The following is a 26,528-nucleotide window of genomic DNA, read 5'->3' on the forward strand; positions in this document are numbered from 1 at the left end:
TTCGTGGCACACAGCCATTAAAAAAGGATGGTTGAGAAACTGGACCATGACTGACATGTACACAGCCTGACTCTGCATCACGGGATGAACAGCTTGAAGAACTGGAGACGCTGAAGTCAAAAAGCACAATCCTGAAATAAGCCCCATCAGGCGGACTGTAAGGTGGAAGAGGGTTTAATTTCAAGTAGATTCAAGTAGGGCCAGAGAGTAAAATGAAGACCCCAGGGTAGAAATAGCTACAGTAGTTTTAGCTCAGCGTCAGACCCAATGCATAGCCCTTTCAAGAAACTGGATAGGTTGTATATGTGTCCCCTGACAGAAGACATTTAGCAAACCTCGATGCCTGTGTGTTGGCATGGAGCACGGGGAGCTCCTGTCCTGGGTGAAAAGCCAGACAGTGTGGTCTCTAAAGGTCTCTTCCCACTCCAGGAGTCTACAATTGTGTTTCTTAACAAGCCTCTTTCTTCTAAGGGGACACAAAGTCTCCTAGGATGTTCTTGCGCCACATCTTCCAAAGTGAGGCTGACAGAAGGTTCTCAAAAGCTCCCTGATCACGTTCTGCACAAGGCTCGCTCCCCTGCCCCTGCCTCTGCCTCCCCCCGGGCCCAGGTCCAGTCACATGTTCTAGGTCCCTGTCTCTTCAAGCCTTAATGCTGAGTCTGAAATATCAACACCCTGGCAACTCAAATTCCCTGTTGCTGAGGTTCAGTTTCCATTGAAATGTTTTTCGGCAAGCAGCTTTTGCCCTAGTCATATTAAAACTGTAGGTTAATGGTTAGAAGTGCGAAAGCTTACATGATATCCAGGTGAAGTGAAAAAATGAATCATTAGTATTTCTCTTAGCACAGGAATACCAGCTTATGTTTCTCTTCCTGAAAACTATAATTATATGTAGAAATATATAATTGGACAAATAGGGGCACCATCTTGCTTAGAATAGAAGCAATGTTCAAGTAAGTCATTGTATTCTCCTGAGTCATTGCTCCTGCTTTTTTTTTTTTTTAATTTCTATTATTATTATTACTTTCTCTTGGAAGCAAAAATCTCCTACCCCAAGAGGGGAAAAAAGTACCACTCAGAGGATATTAAAAAGTATTTAAATTAAGAAAAAATAAACTTGAGTACTCTAAAATTCTTAGACAATCACATTCACTTGCTATTATTTTCAATTAAATTTATTGGGATGACATTGGTTAGTAACATTATATAAGTTTCAAGTGTACAATTCTGTAATACATCATCTGTATACTGCATCGTGCAGTATACAGTCCCCCAAAGTCCCAAAGTCCCTCCGTCACCATGTATTTGACCCCATTACTCTCTTTATCTTCCCTCACCCACCCTTCCCCTCTGGTAACCACCTTCCTGTTATCTGTGTCTTTGAGTTTATTTTCTTCTAGATGTCACATTTTCTATGTCTCTGACATCTCTGGATGTCTCATGACTGGATCCTCTTAAACTCTTCTAGGATCTGTTATATCCAATTAGATGACTTACTGCTTCTAAGAATCTAAACAAGGAGATAGATTTTTCTAAAGTGTAGTCCTGTTAGTACTGGAATCTGTGATAGCCTAGAGCAGTCTTAGAATTTCACATACAGAATTTGCCTTTTAGTGACCAAATAGAAAAAGGATTTTGTTTTTATTAGTTTTTAGTCTTCGAAAGGCAAATCTGTGTTTTGAGAGAAGTGGAGAGCCTTCAGAGAGTGGGTGGCCAAGGACGAATGCTACCCTACTTGCACTGTACAGGTCCTTTGTCTGGGGGCAGTGTTATATCTCTTAAACATGGGAACAAGGGGTTGCTTCATCACTGTGGGAGGACCTCATTCTCCCTTTAAGTGTGGGGAAGAGGATTGGTGAACTCCTTACTAAAATCCTCCCTGATCAGTACTTCTCTTGCCCTGGCTGGTGTAGCTCAGTGGATTGAGCAGCAGCCTGTGAACAGAAAGGTCACCAGTTTGATTCCTAGTCAGGGCACATGCCTGGGTTGTGGGCCAGGTTTCAGGGCGTGCAAGAAGCAACCAATCGATGTATCTCTCACACATGGATGTTATTGTCCCTCTCTCCTTCTTTTTCTCCCTTTTTACCCCTCTCTCTAAGTGTAAATAAATAAAATCTTTTAAAAAGCACTCTCTTACTTGAAAAAGAAAAATAAGTGATAGGAGTTTATGAAGAAATCCTTTATCTCTTGGCAAGGGCCACAGCAGCCAGCTAAGCATCATCTACGAAGAGATGCAGCCTAACAGACTGCTGGACTGCTTAACGAGGTAACCCCGTGCAGGAGCCACGTGGTCCCAGGGGCTGTTCAACAGAAGTTGCCTTAGAATATTTCTTTTGCTAATAGGTAACTAGTTCTCCCAGACAAAAGGCCTTTGGTTAATCATTATGTAGATTTTAGTAATTACCCCTTCTGCTAGGTACACAACTCCTACAAGGTCATACTCTTTACTCATTAGCCTGGAGCTCAGCGGTAAAACACCTTACTTCCCCAGGTCAGTCCCAGGAGAACTGATTCCACAGGCTGCACGGTCACGCCAGAATAGCACAGGGCTAATCCTAATCTGGCACCCATCCTACCCCCAACTGGGAAGCCCATGCTATTCTATGCCACACACAGATCCTCGATGGCCTGTCACATGTGCGTGTAGAAGTTGCCCCTTAGTGTTCAGTGACTTTAAAATCATGTGTGAACTCTGAGTAAAATTCAAAGTTTACTTCTTCAGCATAAATATTGTTTATCTGATAAGATGAAAGAAACATCTGTTGTATCCTGTATCTTACTTTCTGGCAGAGCATATCAAATTATGTTCCATTCGTATCTCAAAACTACTGGACTGGTTAATAAATGCTTGCTCTCAGTTTCTTGTGTCCCTCAACCAGAAGAGATAACAAGGGACTTCTACTAATCACCCTTCTGCTCAGGGGATTTCAGAGCCAAGTCAGTGCATATTTGAATGTACTTCCTTACAGTCATATCTTTACCTAAATTTCCCTTTACTAGCTGGTCCCTTTTATTTACTAACCTTCACCCAAAATGCTAGGTTTTCTATTCTTTCTCCCAGTGTTTGCTTTACTCCTGCTGAGCTCTGTCCCTCTTGTGTTTTCTGGCCATCCTTGGCAGCCCATCTGCTCTGCAGTTGGCCATTTTGTTCTCCCCATTTACCTTCTCACGGCTGTACCGCCCATAGTGGAAACAAAATGCCGTAGTGCCTGAGAGAGCTAAGGAACCGTCTTTCTGTCGAGGGCAAGGGAAGGCACCTGAGGAGGGGAATTGCAAGCTGGGCCAAAAGGCGGTGATTCAACAGGTGGGAGAGGTGGGGAAAGGGTTTGGGAAGGAGACAGCCCACACAGAATCACATGCTGTGTCAAGTACCTCTCAGGAGCACCTGCTAGAAAAATAATTGCCTCAATTACTCAAACACGGAATCCATCACAGTAATGTACTGTTTTAGGAATATATTTCCTTATATCAGGAAATGAGTGGTTTCATCTGGGGGACTGGACATTTTTTTCTTTTTAATAAATAGGCTTTAGTTTTAATTATATGTCTGTTTCCACCAAATGATTCAGAAATAATCTGTGTAATCTGCCACATCATTTTAACTGCTTTTCCTTGAGGAAGATTTCATAATAAGCCAGATGTACTAAAACAAAAACATGAGTTCATCATTCAAAAATGTATTTTCATTGTGCTTGATTGTCAAAAATTTTCCCATCCATTAGAAGAGATGCTTATTCTTTCAAGAGGGACCAGGTGTGGGGGGGGGGAGTGAATTATATCAGTGGTCCAACATATAGACTCATAAATAGCCATTTATTAGATGAAAAGAACTTTGGACATTAATTGGCTTGTGTCTTTAGATTGTAGGTGAGGAATCTAGGGACGAGAGAAACCGAGCCACTTGCCCAAAGTCCCACCCATGGTCACTGACCTAAGGGTCCTCCCCAGCCTCCCCAGTCCCCGGACCCCTTCCTCATGCCTTCTTATTCGGATGGAACAGGGCACCACAGACTGCAAAAGCTTTCTTTCATAATGTTTTAGAATCATCCTAACTGAAGAGACCCCCCTCCCAATTGCTATTTAGGCTTTGGACTGTCCGTTACTCAGATTCTAATGGACAGTTCTTTATTTGGTAGAACATTTTTATCGAGGGTTTTAAAGAAAGTGTGATTAATAGTTTACAAAATTTGGATACCATCAACAAATAGTGTTAACCATATAAATAAACCCTTGTCCTTCTAAAATGTAAGGTGTGAGAGTATGTTCTTTTATAGTTATTACACAACATCTTGTCTTTGCTTTAGGATACTTTTGTCTTCAGTGACACTGCTGTCTATATATTCGATAAACCTTCTGTTGATCTGTTCAAAAGAAACAGGTAAGCTGATAATATGTCTAATTCAGTTAAGGCCAGGATGAATGATTTTGATGGTGATATCGTCAACAAATGATGCTCCCCCTGTTCAGAAACTTGATCATTAAAGAAAAAGAGTACTTAGATCTAGTCACTGGGAGACCTATATTAGTTTTTACCTAGAGAAACAGATAGAGCAACTATAAAGTAAATTATCATGAACAATGAACAATAGTGTCATTTGAAGTAAACCCTCAATTATACCCATTTTTTCTAGTTTAAGATGACTTCATTTTAAAGGCTTCACTTTTTCTTTGGCTCTTTATAAATTCAGAACAAGGATCCCATGTTTTTTTATATTATAGCCTCCAGGTTTTAAAAGTAAACAGAGCTTTCATTCTCTTTTGTACATATTCCAAGGAGAAAATGTTACTTCTGAGGCAATGTGGGAGTGAGTGTGCTATGGAAAGATTTAAAGTACTCTGGGCAATGTAACACCTGAAGTGTTTATTTTCTGTTCCTGGGATACAGGCTTATGTTTGTAATACTTTGACTTTTACATTAGCTAAAACCACATTGGCCAACTATTGTATATAGACAACTCCATTTAAGTGGCACATTTTGTAATAAATTGAGGATCTAACCATTGTCTGGTTTAAACACCAACCTTACGAGAGATTAAACAAAAGTTTAATTTAGCCTGACCCATATTACTTTCTGTGAACCTTTTGAAAATGTGAGCTGAACTGTCATAAAGAAATATAAACATTTTTTAAATGAATGGTTTAGAATCTTAGTATTTATTGAGATAAGCTAGTTGAACACTTTAGAATTTTGCTGTAGCCAAATTGTTCTTAGGTAAACTTCTCTACTGCTTTTTTGTGAGTTGCTTATCTTTGAACTAAGTTTTATAAACGGTCAGAATTCTGATGTCACAACTGTTGCATGTTTTTAAACATGTTATATTTGGGGCACAGGCATTGATGGAATATGACCAAGATAGTTCTTTGTTAGCTAATCACTCAGCTTATTAATTCGAAAGGAACCTTTCATCCCAACCATCAGGATTTTTAGTTTTAGATCAAATCTTTATTTTAATGATACTCCCCAGACCCGAGAATAAGATCAGAGTGGGAATTTTCCCCCAATAATGTAAAAAGATTATCTGAGGTACAGGTAGTTAAAAATAGGCCTTATGACCTAATAGTTTAACAGTTTGTAGACAATGTGAAAAAGGAGAAACTGTGGTCATGGCTGACATTTGAAAATGTCAGGAGAGTGTTTTATAGTAAGAATGCCTTAACCCTCGCAAAGCCAGGGAGGCTGCTGGTGTGATTCTGAAAAAGGCACAAAATAACGTGGGAAATAGTCAAAGCATGATAAAATCTTGGCAGTTTTTAACTTTTACAGCCCTGCCATTTCTCATATTCTCAAATATGATTTCTAAATAGGCTGCATGGTTTATGAGAAGCTGGGTGAACAGGTCTTTGGCACCACGGGGAAGTTTGTCATCTTTGGAGCCACCTCTCTACAGAACACCGGAGGTAAAGACAAACGCAAGTGCGCTTCTCTGTACATAACGTTAAAGTAGGTGAACACTATTATGTTCTCTAACTCTGGTGGTTGGGTGGTCATATGGATTTTAACATAATTCAGAACGTATTATCCTCACGGCTAAAATGGCACATGGAAAGTAAAGCAGAGACGGCAGTAACTTATTTAAAACCAAGGATACTGCGAGAGTATCTAAAGCAGACTTTGTGCCTTATTGAAGGTTAGTCTAAGAACAGGCTGGTAACCTTTTATATAGCTTGCAACATGAGCCTCAGTATCTTCTTTCTAAAATGTTCTCATTTTCCTCTAGCAATGCTGAGCTACCTCTTCATAGTAAAAAATGAACTACCCTCTGCCCTAAAGTTTCTAATGGGAAAGGAAGAGGCATTTTCGTAAGTTATAGTCCCTTTTTTATTTTGTAAGATAACTAAAATGTTTTTAATTTAAATGTGAGCTAACCAAGGTTTTCATTTTATGAAAATTGTCAAAACAAAGTTTTCCCCAGGCTGTTTTTTTCTTTGTTGTTTCTATAACAAATTTCTCTGGAGTCATATAAATAAAAGAAGGAGAGAGAACCACTTGAATATGAGCATTTAAAAGGTAGATTCGTCTGCCATGCTGCAAATGGTAGATGCTGCTTTTTCCCAAGAGTTTGAAATCTGTATCTGGTTTATGTGAAATAGAGCATATATGGAATATTTTTAACACAGAGGTGGAACAGGCAAAAAATAAGAAGAAGAACCTTTCTTAAAGAAGGGACACAGCATTTTAGTATCAGAATTTACATGAGCCACCTTCATTAATAATGCAGTTAATCCTGGAAAATGTTGCAGCTACATTTGGCACATCCATTATATTTTGACTCTCCATTGTTTTAACAGTTCTTGTCGGTCTCGGTTTCTCTGTTTTCCTTCAAGGGAGAATCATAGAAGCCATAGTTCCTAGTCTTCTATAATCAGGATTCAAGGTCAAATACAAGAGAGAAGGGAGAGAGCAATGCCTACCTGTGAGGACTTGTTTTTTGGTGATAGTAGCCAAGCAAAACAAAAAGGAACTTTCTCTTTAAATAATTGATAATACAAGTTGTAATCTGACAGAATGCAATGTGTGCATTCAGCTTTGAAACCACATAAATAATTCAAAGGAATGCCACATTTAGCCAATGGGGAAGAAAAAGAAAACAACATCCCTCCTTCCATCACTTGAGAGAAAGACAATAATAAATGAGTGGTTGGGTTAACGTGTTTATAGATTCTGAATAATGATAAAAATTAATAATAGTAAAAAAATTAGTTAAAATGTATTGTGAAATTTTACGCCTAAGAAAAAAGTGTAGCTTTCAAGGAACTATGACCTAACTGCTTAAATGCCTTTCAGAGCCTGGTACGTGGATGGCCGTGTTCTGGTGGTGATAGTTACTGTCGGCATAATTCTCCCTCTGTGTCTCTTGAAGAATTTAGGTAAGGCAAGACCTTGCTTTTATCATACTCTCTTACAGTGCCCAGATGAATCAGACACCTAACAAAATGAACAACTTTGCCTTTTACTTTTACTTGTATGGTAAAGACTGAGTAAATGGTAAATTACAAGTATTAATCAGTGTTAGCTTTAATAAGGCATAAAAACACTGGTCCTAAGCAATTGCTCTAATTAGCTGTGGAGGGGAGAAGTGAGGTTCTGGGCCAGCAACAGACAGTGCTCGTAGGCTATTCTGAGAAAAGGCCAAAAAATGGAATGCTTCTCATGCAAGGTCTTAAATACCCTGATTATTTAGTCAGTTAGATTTTTAAATCTAATCTCAAGACAGAAAATTGCATATTTTTATACCCCAAAGTAAAATGAATTACTCTTAAATTATCAAAGTCTAACCAATCTCAATTATTTGCTTCATTAAAGGGAAAGAGAAGTGAAAAGTCAGAAGTGGTGAACAGTCACTAAGTCGTCATACCCATTCTGTTTTGACTTTTTTTGTGTGTGCTTACAATCAGAGGCAAGTGTGCCTGATATTACGGGAGTTTCACACACTGAATAATGTGGCCGCACTGCTGTCTGCTCCAAAGCCTCTGAAATGTGTTTTCTTTAGTTCTGGGCTAATTCCAGGCAGACATTTAAAGTTCTTCCCAAAATGAGAGCTAACCATAGTTTTTTGTTTTATTTTGTATAAAAAATTATCAAGCCTTTCTTTGTAGCTGTCCTGTAAGATCTATAAGTAGACTTAAAACAAACAAACAAAAAAAACCCTACCTAATTCTCTGGTTTCTGGGTCTGTGTTTAGGCTTTTCTATGCATGACCACATAACTCTTCAGTTTAAGTGGAGGAGGGCTCTTCTCCCCTAGGGATGAGAATAGTGCAGCCCCTAGAGGCCAGTTAACTCTGCCTTTCTGGAGGTTACGGTGGTGGGAGCTCGGTCAGGCATTCTAAGGGGAGCAAGGAAAAGATCCACGGATGCTCAATTTATCCCTAGATATCACTTCATCTCCTCTGTGCATGCCTCATTGGGGAAGAGAGGTATTGTGGCTGATAGCCGTCATGCACACAATAAGTGAACAATAAAGAGTAATGGATTTGGCTGCAGGTATCTACCAGAATACAGCAGCAGAAACCTATGACTACGTCTGAGAGGCTGGTTTTCCCTGAATTCTAGGAATCTGTGTTCTCCAGTGTGCCAGGGAGAACTGGAATCAAAGCACATAATATAATGTTTTTAATTAAAGTCACATTTTTGCCAAGTAAAATAGCACTATATAATAATAAATCTTATATTCATATTGGCATGTATGTATACTGTTGGAACCCCAAACTACACTTGAAAAAATGCATTGAAAGAAATCAGGTGATGGATGAAATCATAATACTTTTTTAAAACTTTCTTTAGGGTATCTTGGCTATACCAGTGGATTTTCCTTGAGCTGTATGGTTTTTTTCCTAATAGTGGTAAGTGCTGGTTGGAATGGTTGGTTTGGTTTTGCCATAGTACAATGCCATGTAACAATTATTCTTTATTTGACTTTGGTTGAGAAATTCTATATTGTTTCTCCTATATCAGGTTATCTATAAGAAATTTCAGATTCCCTGCACTGTTCAACATCTAAATTCAACGAATGCTAGTTCAGCAAATGCTGACATGTGTACGCCAAAATATGTTACCCTCAATTCAAAGGTAAGTTTCTTTATCCTTAAATATAAAAAGAACATTTTTATTAAGGGCATTATATTTCTTATTCTTGTAGTAATTAAACTGTTTTGAATGCATTCAATCTTAAAACAATACAGTATCCCTGCTTCCAAATTCCACAATGCATTTAGAGACCTTTGAGAAATACACAAATATTGGATTTCATGCTCTCTCTTAACCTAGTTTACATGTAGGACAACCTTAAGTATTCTCTGTGAAAATCTCTTTCTCAATAATTGTCTCAGTTCTTCTCTTCCTTATAGATCTTTAAAAAACATCCTTAGGATGTTAAGGATTTATAACACCCGTAGCCCACTGCTTCCTCTCTGGTGGAAACAAAAAGGAATACTTCAAATTTCTCCAGCTTGCACAGCTGAAATATAGATGCTGCCACAATGGCACTTAAGAAGCTTTCATACTACTGAGATATTGCTAATGGTATAGGGAACAGGGGACTGTGGAACCACGTAGGCTTGGATTCGAATGCTCAAGCAGGTTACCCAATCCTATGTGTGAAAGCGAGTATTTTATTCTATATCTTACAGGTTTTTTCTTTTCTTCAGTTAGAATCTTTTTTTCTTTTTTTTATCCTCACCCAAGGACATGCTTATTGATTTTAGAGAGAGGGGAAGGGAGGGAAAGAGGGGGTCAGAGAAACATCAATGTGAGAGAGAAACATCGATTGGTTGCCTCTTGTACACACTCCGACTGGAAGGCTGAACCCGCAGCCGAGACATGGGCCCTGACCAGGAATCAAACACGTGACCTTTTGGTTTGCAGAAAAATGCTCCAGCCAACTGAGCCACACTGGCCAGGGCTTACAGGGTTTGGTTTTATTTATTTGTTTGTTTGTTAAAGACTGTGCCTGGTATAATGCTTGGGCAGAATTAGAGCATGAGAAATGCTACTTTTCCTTCTCTACCAGCTTCTTTTTGCATAAGAAGTTGAATGTGAAAGTTTTAAAAAGTCATATCTAAGAAAACTAAGTCTCTCCCTTTCTCTCTCTCTCTTAACTCTATGGATGCAACCAAAGCAGTGAATGTGGAGCTAATTTTGTTTTTAGATGCCATCTTTTAAATCTGATTAAAGGTACCTTATACATAGCAAAGAGCAGTAAAATGGATGTGGAAGTCCTAAGCATGTCCCCTAACCTTTGGAGGGAGTCAGGAAAACAGCAGTGGCCTGTCTTCTGCTCAGGGTTGCGAGGGACCCAGCGAGAGAATGTAGTAAAGTGCTATGTAACTGGTTAGCGCCATGTAAATATGGGTTATGCTATGTCTAGAGTATGTAGAGTACTCTGTAGGTGAGCTGAATTAAAATCCTTCTGTGCCAAGCACCTAATGTCTCAAGCTAGATAAGCTGTCTTGGAAAAGCTACTCCTATTTTAGATATCAAAGCCCTCCTAATAACCAAATAATCCAGGGATTCTGAAGAACTGTCAGATAAAAAAAGACAGCTGAGAAATACTGGGGCTATATAATTTTATGGTAAAAATACCTTTTTTAATGTTTTTTTTTCTTTTAAATAGACCGTGTATGCTCTACCAACCATTGCATTTGCATTTGTCTGCCATCCATCAGTTCTGCCAATTTACAGCGAGCTTAAAGAGTAAGAGTTTTTTAATCTTAATCATTTTATAATCCCTCATTAATGGGCAAGCACTGTATTAAAATAAAGACTCATGTAACGAGCTCCCATGGCCTTACCACCCAGTTTCAACATGCATGTTGTGCCGTTCTTGAGCAGTGCTGTATTTTAAGGGGAAAAAAAAGCAAGAAAAACCAGAAATCTGCAGTATATTTTGGGTGTAAATATATTAAGTAGCCAACTATGTGGGCTTTTTTTGTTGTTGTTAATCTGGATTTTCAAGTGTGTATTACTTAGGAGAATTCAAGTATTTGTGTTGCTCTATGTAACTTACACTTATTTGGCAGGTAGAATATAATCTTCAGATTCCTCTGTAAACTGCTAAATACATTATATTTGACCTGCCTGTTGGTTTAAGTGGAAAAGGCTGGTAAATCAGGCAGAGAGAAATTAATGATAAGACCACAAACTAGACAAAAGAATTTTGTTGTTCATTTTAAATTATTAAGATGTTTCTGAGCATTTATTTTTTGATTGTTATTCTAGAGAAAATTAAAGGTGTCCTTACAGATTTCCTCATTGGTCCTCTTTTTAGCTTACTGCTATCATACTTTCTATATAAAAAGTCATCTTGACCTAATCTTAAGCTCAGAAAAGATACATAACATAGCTATTACCATTTTGAAACAAAAATAAAGTTAATATCATTTAGCATTTAATTCAGTCATGATTCTTCCTCTTTCATACTTAATCATTATAGGTAAATTTTGAAATATTTACATCTACTTATCTATGGGTATATCAATGCTACCTTTATGATCCTGTATTTAGAGTATTTAAATATCTTTGGCATCTTTTAAATTTTATTGTCCAGCTTTTAGTTTCTAATTTTCTCATGTGTGTACTTCTCAATTTTTCTTGTCTTCCGTACTCCCTGTTATGACACAGGCAGATATGACTATTGGTCGTCTGTTACTGAGTTACAAGTCTTGTGGATTAATTATCTGGGCAGTTAAAGAAACTTAAAGGCCCATCCAAACTCCCAGAGTAAACCTGACCTAAGAGCCAGGGTCCCTCAACATCACCTTCCTGTGATCTTTTGGGTAGTTATTGCTGTGGAGAAATAGACTTCTAGATGCGTCCCTCGGGCTACTCAGTGGGAAAACTGGAACCTAACTAACAGCTTTAGCAACAGAACACCTGAGGTCAAGTTCCAGCTCTGCCCTTAGTCTCTGGGGCTAGGAGAACAGTATTTGAATTTATTCTGCCTTTTTTCCTCTGAAGGCTGAATGTGGAGATAATATCACACAAATATTTAAAAAATACTCTCTGCCCTTCAGATAACAACTTGATATTCTTTCAAAAGAATAGGTAAGAACATGCAAATAATTGTTAGTTCCATAGATCTCTCACTCACAATACCCATCTGGTAGAAAAGAAGTTATTCTAAACTGGCAAAATTGCCCAGGGTTAATTCAGCTGGTCAGATCTGCCCACCCTGATAGGAAGTTTAGTATTAATTAACACTTCCATATGAACACTGGTGTTTAAATTCCATAACATGGTTTTTAATTTTTCAAAATTTTTTATTTTTGTTTTTAGTCGATCCCAGAAAAAGATGCAGATGGTCTCAAATATCTCCTTTTTTGCCATGTTTGTTATGTACTTCTTGACTGCCATTTTTGGCTACTTGACATTCTATGGTAAGTAATTCCTGTCTGTGCATAAATGTAGATAATTGTAAATGAATTAGTAAAAAGCAATCTCAAAATAGTGTTTAACATGACAGTGAAAAAAACAACCCATCTATCCATTGATTTTGCTGGTCTTTTCCTCTACTTAAAGCAGCTGCACAATAGAATAGTTACCAAAATGATATACTGTATTTTTTTTCTCCTAACACAGTCCTTAAAAGAAATAGCCTTTTATAAGCATACCACCTGGTACCGAGGAAAGTGAAAACTATATCAGAGAATTTCCTAATTGCTGTTGCAAATTGGGTCAGATTCCATTAATAGAAAGGAGAAATAGAGACAGATGTTGAAAGTGAGAAAGAGCGAAGTGCCACACTCATGACACTTCTCATTAATTAAAAATAAAATGCCTACTTTTTCACCGGAAGTTGGAGCCTTGCGAAGATTTGGAGGAATGACATAAAGTTCAAGTGCATGAAACCTGAGGTGCAGTGAAGAGCCCTTGAAAGGAGACGGGGTGTGGTGGGGGGGACAGTCTCTGTCAAAGGAGTGAGCGTTGTCAGCTCTCAGTGACCGCCATTCTGCCTCTGGGGGTTTTGAAGCAAACTTTCTGAAGTTCAGAGTGGAAAAAAGGTCAAAGTGGTACATAAGCAAAATAATTTTTTTTTTTTCGGTAAGAAAAACATACATGAAAGAGAAGATTTATTTCTTGATGGTGATTAAGTTCCATTGGCACCTCTGCTGCTTGGCCACTGAAGGCTGAGTTGTAAGAGGAGAGTGTGAAACAGGCCCCGAGTGGCCTGCCGCCTGCCCGTCCACTCACCAGACTGTGGCTATTTGGCATTTGACGAGTGGCACCAAGTGGGAGGAAATCTAGATTAAGAATAGCTTTGTGCTTCAACCTATATTATGTATAATCGCAATTTACCCCTAAGATTAATTTAGCATAAACAAAGCATACCTACTCTGGGTAGCTGCTTCTAGTGAATACTCTAAATTCCTTTTAGTTAAAATTAGGTTACAGTGGACAGGGGACTTTTCTTTTAAACTCTGTCAATTGTTTTGACAACCCAGATCATTGCTTTTCTTACCCTTTAGTTGGGTTGTTCAGGAAAACCATCATTCAGGAATGTGCTTTGTTTCTTGTTGACACCCTCTTTTTTTCCCTTATTTTAGAAAACGTGCAGTCAGACCTCCTTCACAAGTACCAGAGTAAAGATGACATTCTCATCCTGACAGTGCGGCTGGCTGTCATTGTTGCTGTCATCCTCACAGTGCCGGTGTTGTTTTTCACAGTGAGTACAGCCTCAGTGCAACCCGAGAAATGCCGAGGGCTCGCCTTTCCCTCTGTCTTCAAGGGCCCAGTCCAGAGGAGGCCGGATGCAGGTAGCTTTCCTGTGTCACTGAACCTGCGTCAGGGAGAAAGCTCCCAAGACGCTGTTGAGACCCTTCAGAAACAAAGCGGGATCAGTGAGATAGGGTAGACACCGATGGAGCGAATCTTATTTCTAAGGAACCCATCCCTCTTTTTTGTAGCGAGATGCAGGTAGAATGTTTGAATTCTACGATGAGAGAATGGAGAAGGACCTGAAGGGAACACTTTTGCCATAGAGAAAACAAAAACAGAAATTATCCCCCCTACAAGGAAACAATCTGTTCATAAACAAAAACACCTTTCTATCTTAAATGAAGCCCCTCTGCTCCTCAAACTGTTAGGCTATGATGAATTACAAACATTTCACAAAGCCCTGTGCACCAGGACGTCCGCTTCTGCCGAGAGCGGTGCCAATTGGCTGCAGGCTGTGACAGACCTTTGTTTTCTCTCCTTGCAGGTTCGCTCATCTTTATTTGAACTGGCTAAGAAAACAAAGTTTAATCTATGTCGTCACATCTTTGTTACCCTCATACTCTTGGTTATTATCAACCTGCTGGTCATCTTCATCCCCTCTATGAAGGACATTTTTGGAGTCGTAGGTATGGCTTTATGCCTCCATGCTTGTTCTACAGCAGCTATTTAAGAAACTAAAATGTCACAATAACTTCAAACTTTTTTTTCTTATTTTACAGGTGTTACATCTGCTAATATGCTTATTTTCATTCTTCCTTCATCTCTTTATTTAAAAATCACAAACCAGGATGGAGATAAAGGAACTCAAAGAATTTGGGTATGTCTTATGCTAGCCACCCTAATTTTTCTGATTACTTTTACACTTAAATTTGCCAAAGAAGTAGTCCACCTCTACCATCTAATACTAATTTTAGCAGCCTTGAAGAAATGCAGCAGCACTGTAGATTTCCCCTTTGGGAGATTTAAAATATATCATCAGAATTCTATTACCTCAAAAATATCTTTTCAGGTTACTCTTGCTCTACCTTTGCTTTTGCTCTGAGCTAGGGCAGGGCCTGCTGGGAGGCTGGATGTTTATCATCCTATGTCTCTATAAGGTGATGCTTTGTCTTTTGCAACAAAATGTAGTGGAAAGGGACTCACAGACTTTAGGCAGTCCACTGTCTCTGTACAGTTCCTAGTCTTGTAATTCCCCCTGCAGTTCAGGAAACATGTGATGCCTTACTTTAGATGGCTGAGTTAGCTTTTCAAGAGTCTTTTTATAATTTGACAGAAGTGCTTTGGAGCAGCAGACCTGGATTCAGAAACTACCTTTCTATATTGGGATTCTTGTTTCCAGGTCTGGTGAAGTTCAAGGGCATCTTCAAGGTGGTGCACTTGGAGACAGTGAGGGAAGCAGGGGTGAAGTGGCTGCTACATGAGTACCTTCTGGAGCACCATTTTGTTTGGCTTCGGAGAAGGCTTCTCAGCTGCCCTCCCAGATAGTGTAAGCACTCCACTTGCACATATTACCAGAGTCAACAGGCCTGAAAAAGAGACGTAGGCAGGAGGGATCATCCTTCTGCAGTTAGGAGAAGTAGCATTGGCGCTGCTAGAGCATCTCCTTCTCCAACAGGATTATCCCTGAAGCCATAACTCCCAAGTCCTTCTAAACCTTACCAGTCATTGCTCCATGAGGACAGAGAGGAAGGAGCGGTCTCTCTGGCTCAGCACTAAAATATACTAAGGTCTGAAGATGGAAGAGGCCTGTTGCCCGTGAATTCTCTGGGCTTCCCCAACCCTGCTCCCATAATGAAACTGGTGGTAGGAAATACTGAACAGCATTAGATAAGGGCTCCTACCCATTTGAGGACCCCCTGGAGTTAGACCAGACCCTTGATGGTTGGCCCATGAGCATCCCTCTAGATCCCGCCATTCGCCCCCTGTCCTTCCCTTAGCTCTGTCCTCCAGGTTCCGGTCCAGCCCCTTGGCCCTCATGATGCTTCACCCCGTCCCTGCAGAGCTCTCACTGGACAGTCTCAAGGCCAAACAACTCATAAGCTTGTGTTCTCCAGATTCTGGATTTAACAATCTATCCACTTGTGGCCTTCTCCAATCCTTTAAATAACTTAATTGTTTTCTTTTTTTTTACACTTAATATTATCTTGTATTAGTGTCAGGCTAGTGGTTAGACAGTCATTTACAAAGTGGTCCCCCAGCAATTTCAAGCACCCACTTGGCACCATATATAATTATTACTGAAGAAGTAAGTTAGTTTTTGAACCCATTTTCTATCTCACTTGATCAGATTTACTTTGCTTTTGTATCTTTTTTCCACTTTTCACACAGAAATGTTTGCCTGCCAACAATAACCTAGGTTGGTTGGTAAAGAGTAATGAAATGGCCTGTATGTTTTCCAAGGCCATTTTTTTTTAAGTTGTAATCTTAGTTTGAAAGCAGCTTTAAGGACACCCAGTCAGCTGTAGAACAGATTTCACTCTGTGGTGACCATAAAGTCAAAACACAGAATGTAGAGGACGGCTTTGTATAGTTTGCTCTTATTTCCCCATCCTTGGAGACCCAGATTCACACACAGTTTCAGAAAGATCCTCACGGTTCATCATTGGTTGCCACAAACTCCAAATACAAGGGCGCACAAACGGAGGGGGAAAGCGCTGATGTTCATTTCCCAGGTGCATGTGGGACATATTTGTGTCACTGAAAATAACCCGTGCCTTTCTGTTGTCCCAGGCTGCCCTTTTCTTGGGTCTAGGGGTGTTGTTCTCCCTGATCAGCATCCCCTTGGTCATCTACGACTGGGCCTGCTCATCGAGTGGTGACAAAGGCCACTGAGTCCAGCTGAGAAAAGGAACAGTCCTGTCTGCTGCTCAGTCCAGTCACCATACATCAGCCACTCTCATCATCTTCTTTTGCAAGTTTACAGAAGCAAACAAAAATGTACAAGATACTTAAAATGGAATAGCACTTTGGTAGCAAAATGGACCTGTTTCTTTAATGGCTCATGTCTCTCGAAGGTTTGGGATCAATGTAAAGATCATGGATTTTTTTTTTCCAAATTTCATGCAATCATATTTCCTAGTACTTTCCACAGTCAGTTATTTTTCACTCTCCTAACTCAATTTTTTGTGATGTCATGGTCTCTTAGAACTTTAAAATCATGATCACCAATCATGTTTATTTATTAGAGATACAGATTCTGAAATAATTTTCTTACTGATGTTCAGCTCATACTATCTGTACCTTTTTAGAAGAGACAAGACTCTTGAATTGTATATATTTATTTTGCTTTACAGAAAAAAATGGTTTCATAAATAATTTGCCTATTTTGGTTAACATAGCACACGCAGGGATAGTCGTACGAGAGTCGCAGGGCGTGTGCCGTTGCTGGGGCAGAGCCCGTCCGATACTTGAGGTGGCTGTGATCACCCGGTCGCGGCGCTCCTGCAGTCCGGTGGCCTCACCGGTACTGTCCTGCTCCACGCGGAGACGTTCTCTGGTGAAGGGCTCGCAGCTGGGGGTGGGGGTTGGGGGGTGGGAAGGATTCTTACCTTGGTAAATATATCAAACTACACATCTGGATAATCTAGCAAGTGAAGTTTTTTTTTCTGTTCTTGGCAACTTGTGTCAAAATTACTCTGATCTGAGTCAATTTCTACTGGAGGAGTCCCATGATGCCTTCATAATAAGTTGAAGAGCAAAGATGCTGCAAAAAGACTGTCCAAAATGCCTGAGAAAATATTCCTCGGATGCAGGTAGTCTTCAGCCCTGTACCCTACACTGTACTGTTGAAGAGGGAAAACATTTTCTTAAATTACAAAGTCAGCAGTTTTACTCATGTCCACCAGCTTTTGCACAGAGAATAACATGTATCTAACCAAGGATGATCTAGGATAAGTAATTCCTGTTTTATATTGGGTACTTTGGGGGGGTCTTTAAAAGACTTGTTTTATATCTATAAATTTAGGTTATTTCAAATATAAGATTTTTGTATCTTAAATAAGCCTCATTCCTATTTCTTCTCCATTAACAACCCATCCAGAGTCTTGAAGAAAGAGACCCCTCAGAGATAGTCTTTGAGGAGAACTTGTGACAAAACCACTAAGGACCTTCCTCCCCCCAGATGAGGACCTTGCTGTCTGTGTGTCTGTGCTCTTTGTTTTTGCTCCCGGCCACAGGGCGTTCCCCGCCACCCGCGCAGGAGGACAGAGCTGCCTCACACTCTTACCCCAGCCCCTGTCCTTAAGGCACAGGAAGGAAGCTACACTGAGTCTGGAAAAGAAGAGGGTGTGGGACAAATTAGCTTGGAAAGCAGTGGGGAACAGAAGCCCAGAACTGCCTGGCCCCTGGGCTGGGCCGTTGCCTGTGACTGGATCGTCCAGATTACACAGTAAGAAATGTGTGTGCTCTCAGAGCCGGTCTGTTGAATCAGGCCTTGTGTTTCAGTTGGTATATTCTGACTGAATTTCCCAAACACCTAAGTTCACAGAGCACAGATTTCTTATCCTGAGATAAGTAGGATTTAACCACAGACTCTTGGCAGAGTTTCCAGGTCCCGAGCTCTGGCTTCTGTTCCTCCCTCACTCAAATCCCCAGAAACCTCCACACTCACTGAGAGAACATGGAACTGTCCCCTCCCCTTTACAGACTAATGCCCCAAAGAAGAGGCAGGTGCCTTGTTGTGATCCTCCTGGGGGAGGAGAAAGGTTACTTCCTGCATTTCTGGGTAGGGCCATCATAACTTTTAATGTAATGTCCCAGAATTACATCCATGTTAGGTCAGAGTTCAGATATTTAGATATGAATAACTACCTGTAAATGAATACCTAATCCAGTAAAATGCTCTGTCCTTCTCAGCAGTGTCTTCCATACCATCAGAGGAGCGGGAAGAGAAACTGAGCAAAACAAGCCAAGTCAGTTGGCCCTGGAGCTTGTCTAGAGCACCGAGCAATGAAGTAGCTAGATAGTGGGAGTGACCATTAAAAAAAAAAACACATAATTTAGTTTCCAAGCTATATTCTACTTCTTATTTTCCTCATTAATTTATAACAATTTATTTTATACTCCCAACGTCAAATTAGAAATTAATCATTAACTCTTGGGGGAAAGAAGGATGTGTAGTGATATTTTTGGATCTCTGGATTTTATGTGTTAGTGCAAGGGATAATTATTATTTAAAATATATTTATTTAGAGGAGATACATTGTTGATGTCTGTGATACCACAGGTTTTTAAAAATATTCTTTATATGTTTGTTTGTTTTTGATTGACTATAACAGTCCCTACCGTAATTTGTCAAATATCACCAATTAATTACACCATTTGTGTCAGATTAGCTGTAAAGTATACTGTTCTCTTGTTCAGAGTAGCAAACTGGTAGCCAAAAATACATGTATCACAGATGTTAGGTAGAATTTAAACAACATAGTCAAGTACTATAGGAGTTTTTCTGCTAAATTAGTAGACTACAGACTCTTACACCTTAGCCATTGGGAGCAGCACGTTTTCCTTTGGTAGATAGCTCTCAGCACTAGTGAACAGTGCCAGTTTCAGACTTTAGATTTAGAACTGTTCTCTAGTTATTGCAATACAGAATACTGTAAATCCCTAATTTCCTTAATGTTACTTATTGGAAGTAGGGGTGGTGAAGTATGCACAGGAAAGAAATTTAGTCTTGTCACAGAGGCAGTCTCCAATTTATAAGCTGATCATATTGCAGAACACTGTTAGTTGATTATTTGCAACCTGGACTATAACAGGTATACATGGTGGTTAGGCCCCCAGACCGGCTAGAAAAGATTGTTAGACCCATGGTTTAGCTGAACTTAGATAATGTAACAAGATTGTTAAAGAACTTGACCACTAAATATTGTAGTCTTTCTAGGGGTAGTTGTTCAGAGTCGCCAAGGACGTGTCATTCCTATTATTAGTGGAATGTGGAGTGCCCACCGCAGCACACACACCTGCCAGATGGTGGGCGCAGGGTCGCCACCAGTTAGAGGGGACCAGAGTGGCCTGAAGCAGGGTCCCTGGCAAAGGAGGGGAAGAGTAAATCTGGGGCCGCCAGAGAACCTAGTGGTAGGAGGAGTATGAGAGAGGACGAGGGGGCCTCTTGTGAGTTGTAAACCTCCAGGGACCGACCTTCCTCAGCTGATACCTTCTTTTCCCTGGAGGTCCCAGGCTTGGCCTGCCTGCTTCTATTTTTAGGACCTTTGCTGCAATAGTTCATCTTCCCTGCTCACTACACACACAGAAATGATGTTGCTGCAGAGCCTCTGCCATATGCCAGTTCCTGGAGCCAGCATATAGCACTTTTAATGGGTTTAGGGCTGGCTAACCATGGTTTCACTGCCCAGTAATCAGATGGGGGTGAAACCACGCTCTACCCACTTTCCCTTTTTCCCCCATTTGCACACCCTGTAGAGAAAGGCACAGCTGGATGATGGTCTTGGGGCTTGGAGTGGACAAAGGACTGGTAGGATTCCATGGTATTTCAGAGGACCCCGCAGTTATCCCTGAACTGACTTTTTTCTAGAGTTGGACTACAAGCCTCTAAGCCAGCGGTTCTCGAAGTGTGGCCCTCAGACCAGCAGCATCAGCATCAGATGGGAACTAGCGGGAATGCAAATTCTCAGGCCCCGCCCCAGAGCTAGTGAAGTCAGCCGACTCTGGGGGAGGGGGCTGGAGGAACCCCCGGAGTTTTAACGAGACCCCCTGGTCTTGATGCACATTAAGTTTGAGTACCACTCTGAGCCAGTTAATCTCGCTTTTGTTCTCCCCGTTAGTCCTACTCCTCGCAGGACAAGAACCAGGGGCTAGGACTTAGCGAGGGGAGGGGATGCCTCAGCAGCAGGGCCTCCGCCCCCTTCCCACTGAAAGCTGATGCAGGTGTTGAATTGTAAGCGGAGGCTGTCTGCACTCTGGCAGAACTTCGGGTTGAGGCACAGTAAGTTCACATTTTTCAGACATAGGAAGAAGGTGAGGTGCTACTGTTTCCTGGTTTGTTTGCTTAGGGGTATTTAAAGAATACACCCTTTGTAAATGCAACCTTAAAGGAAATAATGAATTCATGTCAGGAGTAAGTTCTGCAGAACGTTTGGGTTCATGATGTGATCAATCCCAAAGGGGTTTTTTTTAAAGTGAATTCTCTACGGAAAGGTCTGCACTGAGTAAGGAGAATAAGGAGCTACAAACTGCTTGGAAAAGAAAGTGGAGCTCAGTTCCGTTTCCGTAGATCAGAATGCTGGGCAGCGCAGTTAAGTGGCTTGGGGAGGAGGCCGGTGATATGATCAGATATTTGATTTTATGCCTTAGAGCAAAAACCATTAGTTTCTCTCAGTTTATCAATATAAATGGCTTGAGGCTTAGAAAGGGCATAAGCCTCAAGGATATAACTCCTCCATTCCAATTCACAGTAAACTTCTAGCCACTTTCAAAACAAAGAAGTTACATACTACAGCATTTAGCAGTGCTAATAAATGATTTCCTTAGGGATGGGCAGGTCTGAGAATCCTTCAGCGATAGAACCTACTTCCTCTAAAATACAGTGAATTATTTATGATATAAGGTTTTTGGGTACAAATTGGGGGTGGGGTGGCTAACAACTGAAAAAATATCACCAAATATAAAAGGGAAAGTTTTTGGAAAATATATAAAATTCACAAGGCTTAAGCATTCCCCTTTTGGGTTTTCTCGCAGGGAAGGGCTATGAAACTGGGCTCATCTGTATACAGGCTTGAATTTGTGTTTTTAAAAGGAAGTATCTATGCAGCTGAGGCTTTATTGTAGGAAATACTTCACTTGTATGTAAATATGCTGTAAATAAATAGGAGGCTGTATATTTTTGCAGTTGTTGATCCACACTGAAATAGAAGTCTCTAGCTTCTGTATATCAAGAATTAAAGTTTTCATAGATATTAGTGGTTTCATTTGGGAATTAGAAAATTTTACATTCTCTTCCAGGTAACATAGTTCTCTCAATGTAAACTTGGAACCTAAAAATCTTACTTAATTGTTTAGGAAGAGGCGTGTCTCAGAAATAGTTGTATTGATTTCTTATACTGATATTAAAGTCAGTTATTCAAAAGGTAGTCCTCTGAGCTACAACTAAGGAATATTTAGACCCAAATTATTATCATATAGATAGATGACCTAAAGTGACAAACGGTTTCTTCATAATGCTCTTCCACTGTTAACACTGGCACATACCACTACACAGTATTTATAAAAACAGAAGCTGAGGGGGAGAATGTTGTATTTTTCAAAATTGAATTGCTGCATTTCCCAAACTTTGGAATTTTTGAAAGGGGGAAGAATCTGAACATTAACTAGGAGCACAAATTTGAAGGAGGAAAAAAAAACATTATTTTATCAAGCTTTTGAAAGCCTTGCATGTTTGCTGTTTATTTTCAGTATTGACGCCAACACAGACTGTCTTCAGTAATTTTTTCCCAAAGCACATGAGTCTTCATCATTAGTATGTAGCCCGTTCTCTGGAGTCTAGTGTGTATTAGACCTCATCTAAGTCCAGTACATGTAGGCACACCTCTGTTTTATTAATGTAAGAACCTTGTAAATGAATTATAGAGGAATAATTTAAGTGAGTCACAAGTTACAAAACTTTGTTAATCAAATAGAGGTTTTGTTCCTCCCACCCAGAATGTGGTGTAAATAAAGAAATGTAAGAAATTCTGTTCTATAACTGCTCTATTAACATAGTTTTTAAACATTAAAAACATGAACTAAAACTATTTGTGAATCTTGTGTTCATTCTTTTGGGATGTAATGCTAAAAGATGGGGATGTTTGAGTACTTACTATGCACTCTATTCAGGATTCTTGAAGACAGACTTGCTCTCATTTGTCAGTGTTCTAGAACACCGAAGTCCATGCTAGTAATCTGGTCCAGAACATATTACATATTCCTCCCCTCTTCATAATCAGAGTAGGTTTAACATAACATTTTAAACTTGAGTTCATCTTTTCTTTACAAATACCATTTTTGTTGTATGTTGGAGGAGGGACTCTAGTCTTCCTCTACCTGAATTACAGCTGCTCATAAAACAGGAAATTGTGTCCACATTTCTACTTGTCCAGGAATGATTGAGGGGAAAGCTTTTACAGCCTGGCCTTTTCTTGTCCCTCACCAGCCCTGTCCCATGAATTTAGGAAAGCTGCATCAGACCAGCAAGATAGCCGGAGTCTAATAACCAGATTTCTCCGGTGGGCAGAGTCAGTGTAGGAACACCCGGGCCTCCCAGCGTGCTTGGATGTGGCCACCCATTCTGTGGGGCGACGCTGGTGCAGATGTGAGTATCAGGGTGGAAATCTGGAGCACAGGAGTCCGAGTTGTACACTCCACTCTTGCTCCGTTAGCAATAAAGCTGACATTTTTATACTTATGTGCATGCTGTTTGTATTTCATAACTGACCAAAACTTCAGGGGCAAAGGGTGTGTGAGTAATGATCGCTTTAAAACCCAAGTGGTTGTGAAAGTGCATGCATCCAAAAGGCTATTGTGGGTTTTGCTCTAAGTCAAAATGTCCCCAGTCCTGCTGTACTTTTGATGGCTCTTTTTCCACTATGGTTCCAGGAGTGTCTGCTAATACCATTCTACTCTGCCCTGTTTGACACTTAATTGTCTGGGTAAGGGTTATTCTCCTTCTCTCCTATGGAATAAACTATGGAGTTACTGATACCTTTGCAATTCTAAGGACCTCTTCACTTACCTTCTAGACTTATAATTGTGTTCTGCCTGGTTAGGATAGTCTGGAAGGGGCTAATAAGGCCCAAATAATGAGGCCAGTTTTTTGTATACCAATTCTTTATCTTTCATTAGTTTAAGTTTTAGACTAATCCAAATTTACAGGATAATCTGTTCTTCAGTATGGTCAATGCAACATCAAAATAACCTGTTAAATTATCAAAATGTATTATGAAGCTATAATATGACATAGATTTATACAGACGTACAAATAAATAAATAGAACATAATAGAGAACATATAGGTAAATGGCCCAAATAACACCAGAAAAATGGCCTTTCAAATCAATAGGGAGAATAAGAGTCACTCAATGGTGAAAAAAGATGACTAGTTTTTTTTTTTAAACAAGGCCAGCAAAGTTTAATTGAATTTCCTAACATCACAGAGTTAATATTAAAAGATAATGACTAGCATTTTGAAGAAAATTAAGTTAGATCCCTATATCATCCCCTGTATCTAGAGAAAGCTCAAATATATTAAAGACTTTAATCATGACACAGGTAAATATATCTTCTTGTACAGATGTAAATATATTACTCTCATATAAAGAAGTTGTGTCAAAAATTTTATTTAGCTCATTATTAATGAAGGAACAAGTAAAATGTTCAAAAATAATTCAAAGGAGAATTCAAGGAACAGCACATATATGAGCAATCAGGGATGCTAAAATGAATTTGCTAATAGATGTGAAACTGGCCTTCCTCACAGGGGGTCATTAATTGCATCTCACCAGACAGAATCCATTTGCTTCTCTGGGCAATAATAATTTCTCTATGATTTTCCTGAAATTTACAGAATTATAAAATAGCTCAAAACCTCCCCCAAAAGTGTGTGGGGTGGCAAAATTTGTCTAGAATTAGGTAACCTAGAAGGGACATCTAGAATTGCATAGAAAATACACCTGGCAATCTTTCAAAAAGTTGCCTTTCAAAATGCTTTCCAATTTCCTCATTTGTGAATATAAAATTTCAAAGGTTATTCTTGGTTATAAAAATAAAGGCTGATGTTATTAAGTCTAGCCTGATTGTTTGCATAGGTCCAACAGTGTTAATTAACCAATAGGCTTCCCTGGGTTTGCTTTGTAATCTGGAGGATTGGACAGTTAGTAGCCACAGAATTGCACTTTTACAAATCTATTATTTGCTAGCTCAAGGCCAGGAAAGCAAGCCCAAGAAACTCCACTTTATTTCATCAACACAGTCTGTAGATTTGGGGGGATTCCTCTCTGCCTGAGTTCCCCAAAGTGTGATAAGATTACTGGCCTGAAAGGAAATGCCCTTTCTCACCACCTGTAACGATGGTAGCAGGCCAGCTTCCCTAGGACAGTTTTGTTCTCCTTGGCTCCATAAGTTAAAAAACCTTTGTTCCTTAGAGTTGTTTGACCTAACTGATTAAGTGATCATCATTCTCAAATATGACATTCCAAGAAATCCATGGGTCCATAATCAATTTTTTAAAAAATTGTATACTGGTAGAAATGAAAAGTTCTCATTGAATCTATGCCAATACCAATATTGTAAAAAAAGTAAGCAAGTAGAATTTTTAATTTGGGGGGAAAATGAAGGCAAATTCAGTGAGAAGCAGAAGGAAGTTTAATTTCACTTTACAAAAGCAGAGTCCACTGAATTGTTGTAGATTAAAGATAGCTTAAGAAGAAAAAGAAATGGCCTCCTATATATCCAGAAAATAGGGCATTAAAACAGCCTCAACACAACCACAGTAAATTTCCTTCATCAGTCCATTCCATCCTTTGTAATTGTGTTCTGTTGAGTCTTTGGGTTAGCATTTTGCTCTCATAAAGTTGTCTGCTTCTGAACTAACAAGAGTCCTGTAAATCAACACTCACTCCACAGGTACAGCCTGAAAGTAGTCTATGTAATGTCAGCTCAGAAGCCTGGACCCAAGAGTCTATTCCTTGAAATGTCAGTTGTTGTACCTGACACAGTCCTTTTCCATGAGACTCTGGGGTTGTGTCTTTGTTAAAGAAGCAGAATTTAGCCCTGGCTGGTGTGGCTCACTGGATTGAGCACCAGCCTGCAAACCAAAGGGTCCCTGATTTGATTCCCAGTGTAGGGCACATGTCTGGGTTGCAGGCCAGGTCCCCGGCAGGGGGAGTATGAAATGCAACCACACATTGATTTTTCTGTCCCTCTCTCCCTGTCTCTAAAAAAATAAATAAAATCTTTAAAAAAAAACAAAAAACAAAAAACAGAATTTGGCCTGTAGCTTATGGTATAGTCTCAGGGAAGTTTCAGGAAGCAGAAACCTATTTAATAAAATGACTGACAGGCTGGTTAATTTACTACAGCAATTCTATCACAGGCACCCATTTTATCATAAGTATGCATTCTATCATAGATATCTTTCCAGATAACCTTGAAGAACTGTGTAATAGTCCACTGAAAGGTCACCCAGTAATCTTTTGTGCACATTTCAAAGTCTTTCACAATATTCCTCTCATTCTCTCTATACTTCATCTACATACTACCTTGGAGAGGGGAAGGCCTTTCTTGGTATAAAAACACAGGTATCACAAAGGAAATAATTGATCAATAAATATTTTAAAACTCTATGATGTAACAATAGTACCAAAATGCAAAAAAACAAACCAACAAAAACAAAAAACAAAAAAATACCCAAAAGAAAACTAACATTTGCAACACATATATTGCAACTGATAGGACCTGACTCAAGTTTTAGCTTGAAATTATTCAAAGTAATCCCATGTCAAATCACCAAGATGCCCAACATTCTTTCTTGCTACTCCCACCTCCAAGTTGTCCATGAACTCTTGAGGCGTTTGACTGCGGACGAGCCTGCTTTGGAACCCCAGGCAAAGGAGAGCTAACTGGTGAAATTAATCAGATCACAGCAGGCCGCTTTTCCCAGTGCAGGGAAGCTTCTGTCGCTGCCTGCCACACAGTATCACTGTGAACACTGGCTCTGCACAATCTGTTACACCTGCGCTCTGCTGTGATCCTGCCCTCACAGGCCCACAATGCGACGGCTGAAGTGATGGAGGAAAAATGGCCCTAATCCATGCAGTGCTTTGGTGG

The 26,528-nt window shown here is 39.8% G+C and overlaps 1 protein-coding gene across 6 annotated transcripts in view; it reads left to right on the plus strand.

The window, feature by feature from the left end:
* The window catches only part of SLC38A1 (solute carrier family 38 member 1), a 61,342-nt gene extending 40,845 nt beyond the window's left edge, over positions 1–20,497 (plus strand). For all 6 annotated transcript variants that reach the window (XM_054591195.1, XM_054591197.1, XM_054591194.1 and 3 more), the window contains 12 exons: positions 4,305–4,378; positions 5,806–5,898; positions 6,219–6,300; positions 7,286–7,368; positions 8,785–8,843; positions 8,956–9,069; positions 10,613–10,692; positions 12,274–12,374; positions 13,542–13,660; positions 14,198–14,339; positions 14,433–14,530; positions 16,444–20,497. In XM_054591195.1, the coding sequence (XP_054447170.1) occupies positions 4,305–4,378; positions 5,806–5,898; positions 6,219–6,300; positions 7,286–7,368; positions 8,785–8,843; positions 8,956–9,069; positions 10,613–10,692; positions 12,274–12,374; positions 13,542–13,660; positions 14,198–14,339; positions 14,433–14,530; positions 16,444–16,545 (1,147 nt within the window). In that variant the 3' untranslated portion in view covers positions 16,546–20,497. The remainder of the gene's footprint in view (positions 1–4,304; positions 4,379–5,805; positions 5,899–6,218; positions 6,301–7,285; positions 7,369–8,784; positions 8,844–8,955; positions 9,070–10,612; positions 10,693–12,273; positions 12,375–13,541; positions 13,661–14,197; positions 14,340–14,432; positions 14,531–16,443) is intronic.
* The last annotated feature ends 6,031 nt before the right edge of the window (positions 20,498–26,528 follow it).

The sequence above is a fragment of the Pteronotus mesoamericanus genome, unplaced genomic scaffold, assembly GCF_021234165.1.
Source record: "Pteronotus mesoamericanus isolate MK-2021 breed Mesoamerican mustached bat unplaced genomic scaffold, CSHL_Meso_final scaffold_21, whole genome shotgun sequence".
In the NCBI taxonomy this organism is placed as follows: Eukaryota; Metazoa; Chordata; class Mammalia; order Chiroptera; family Mormoopidae; genus Pteronotus; species Pteronotus mesoamericanus.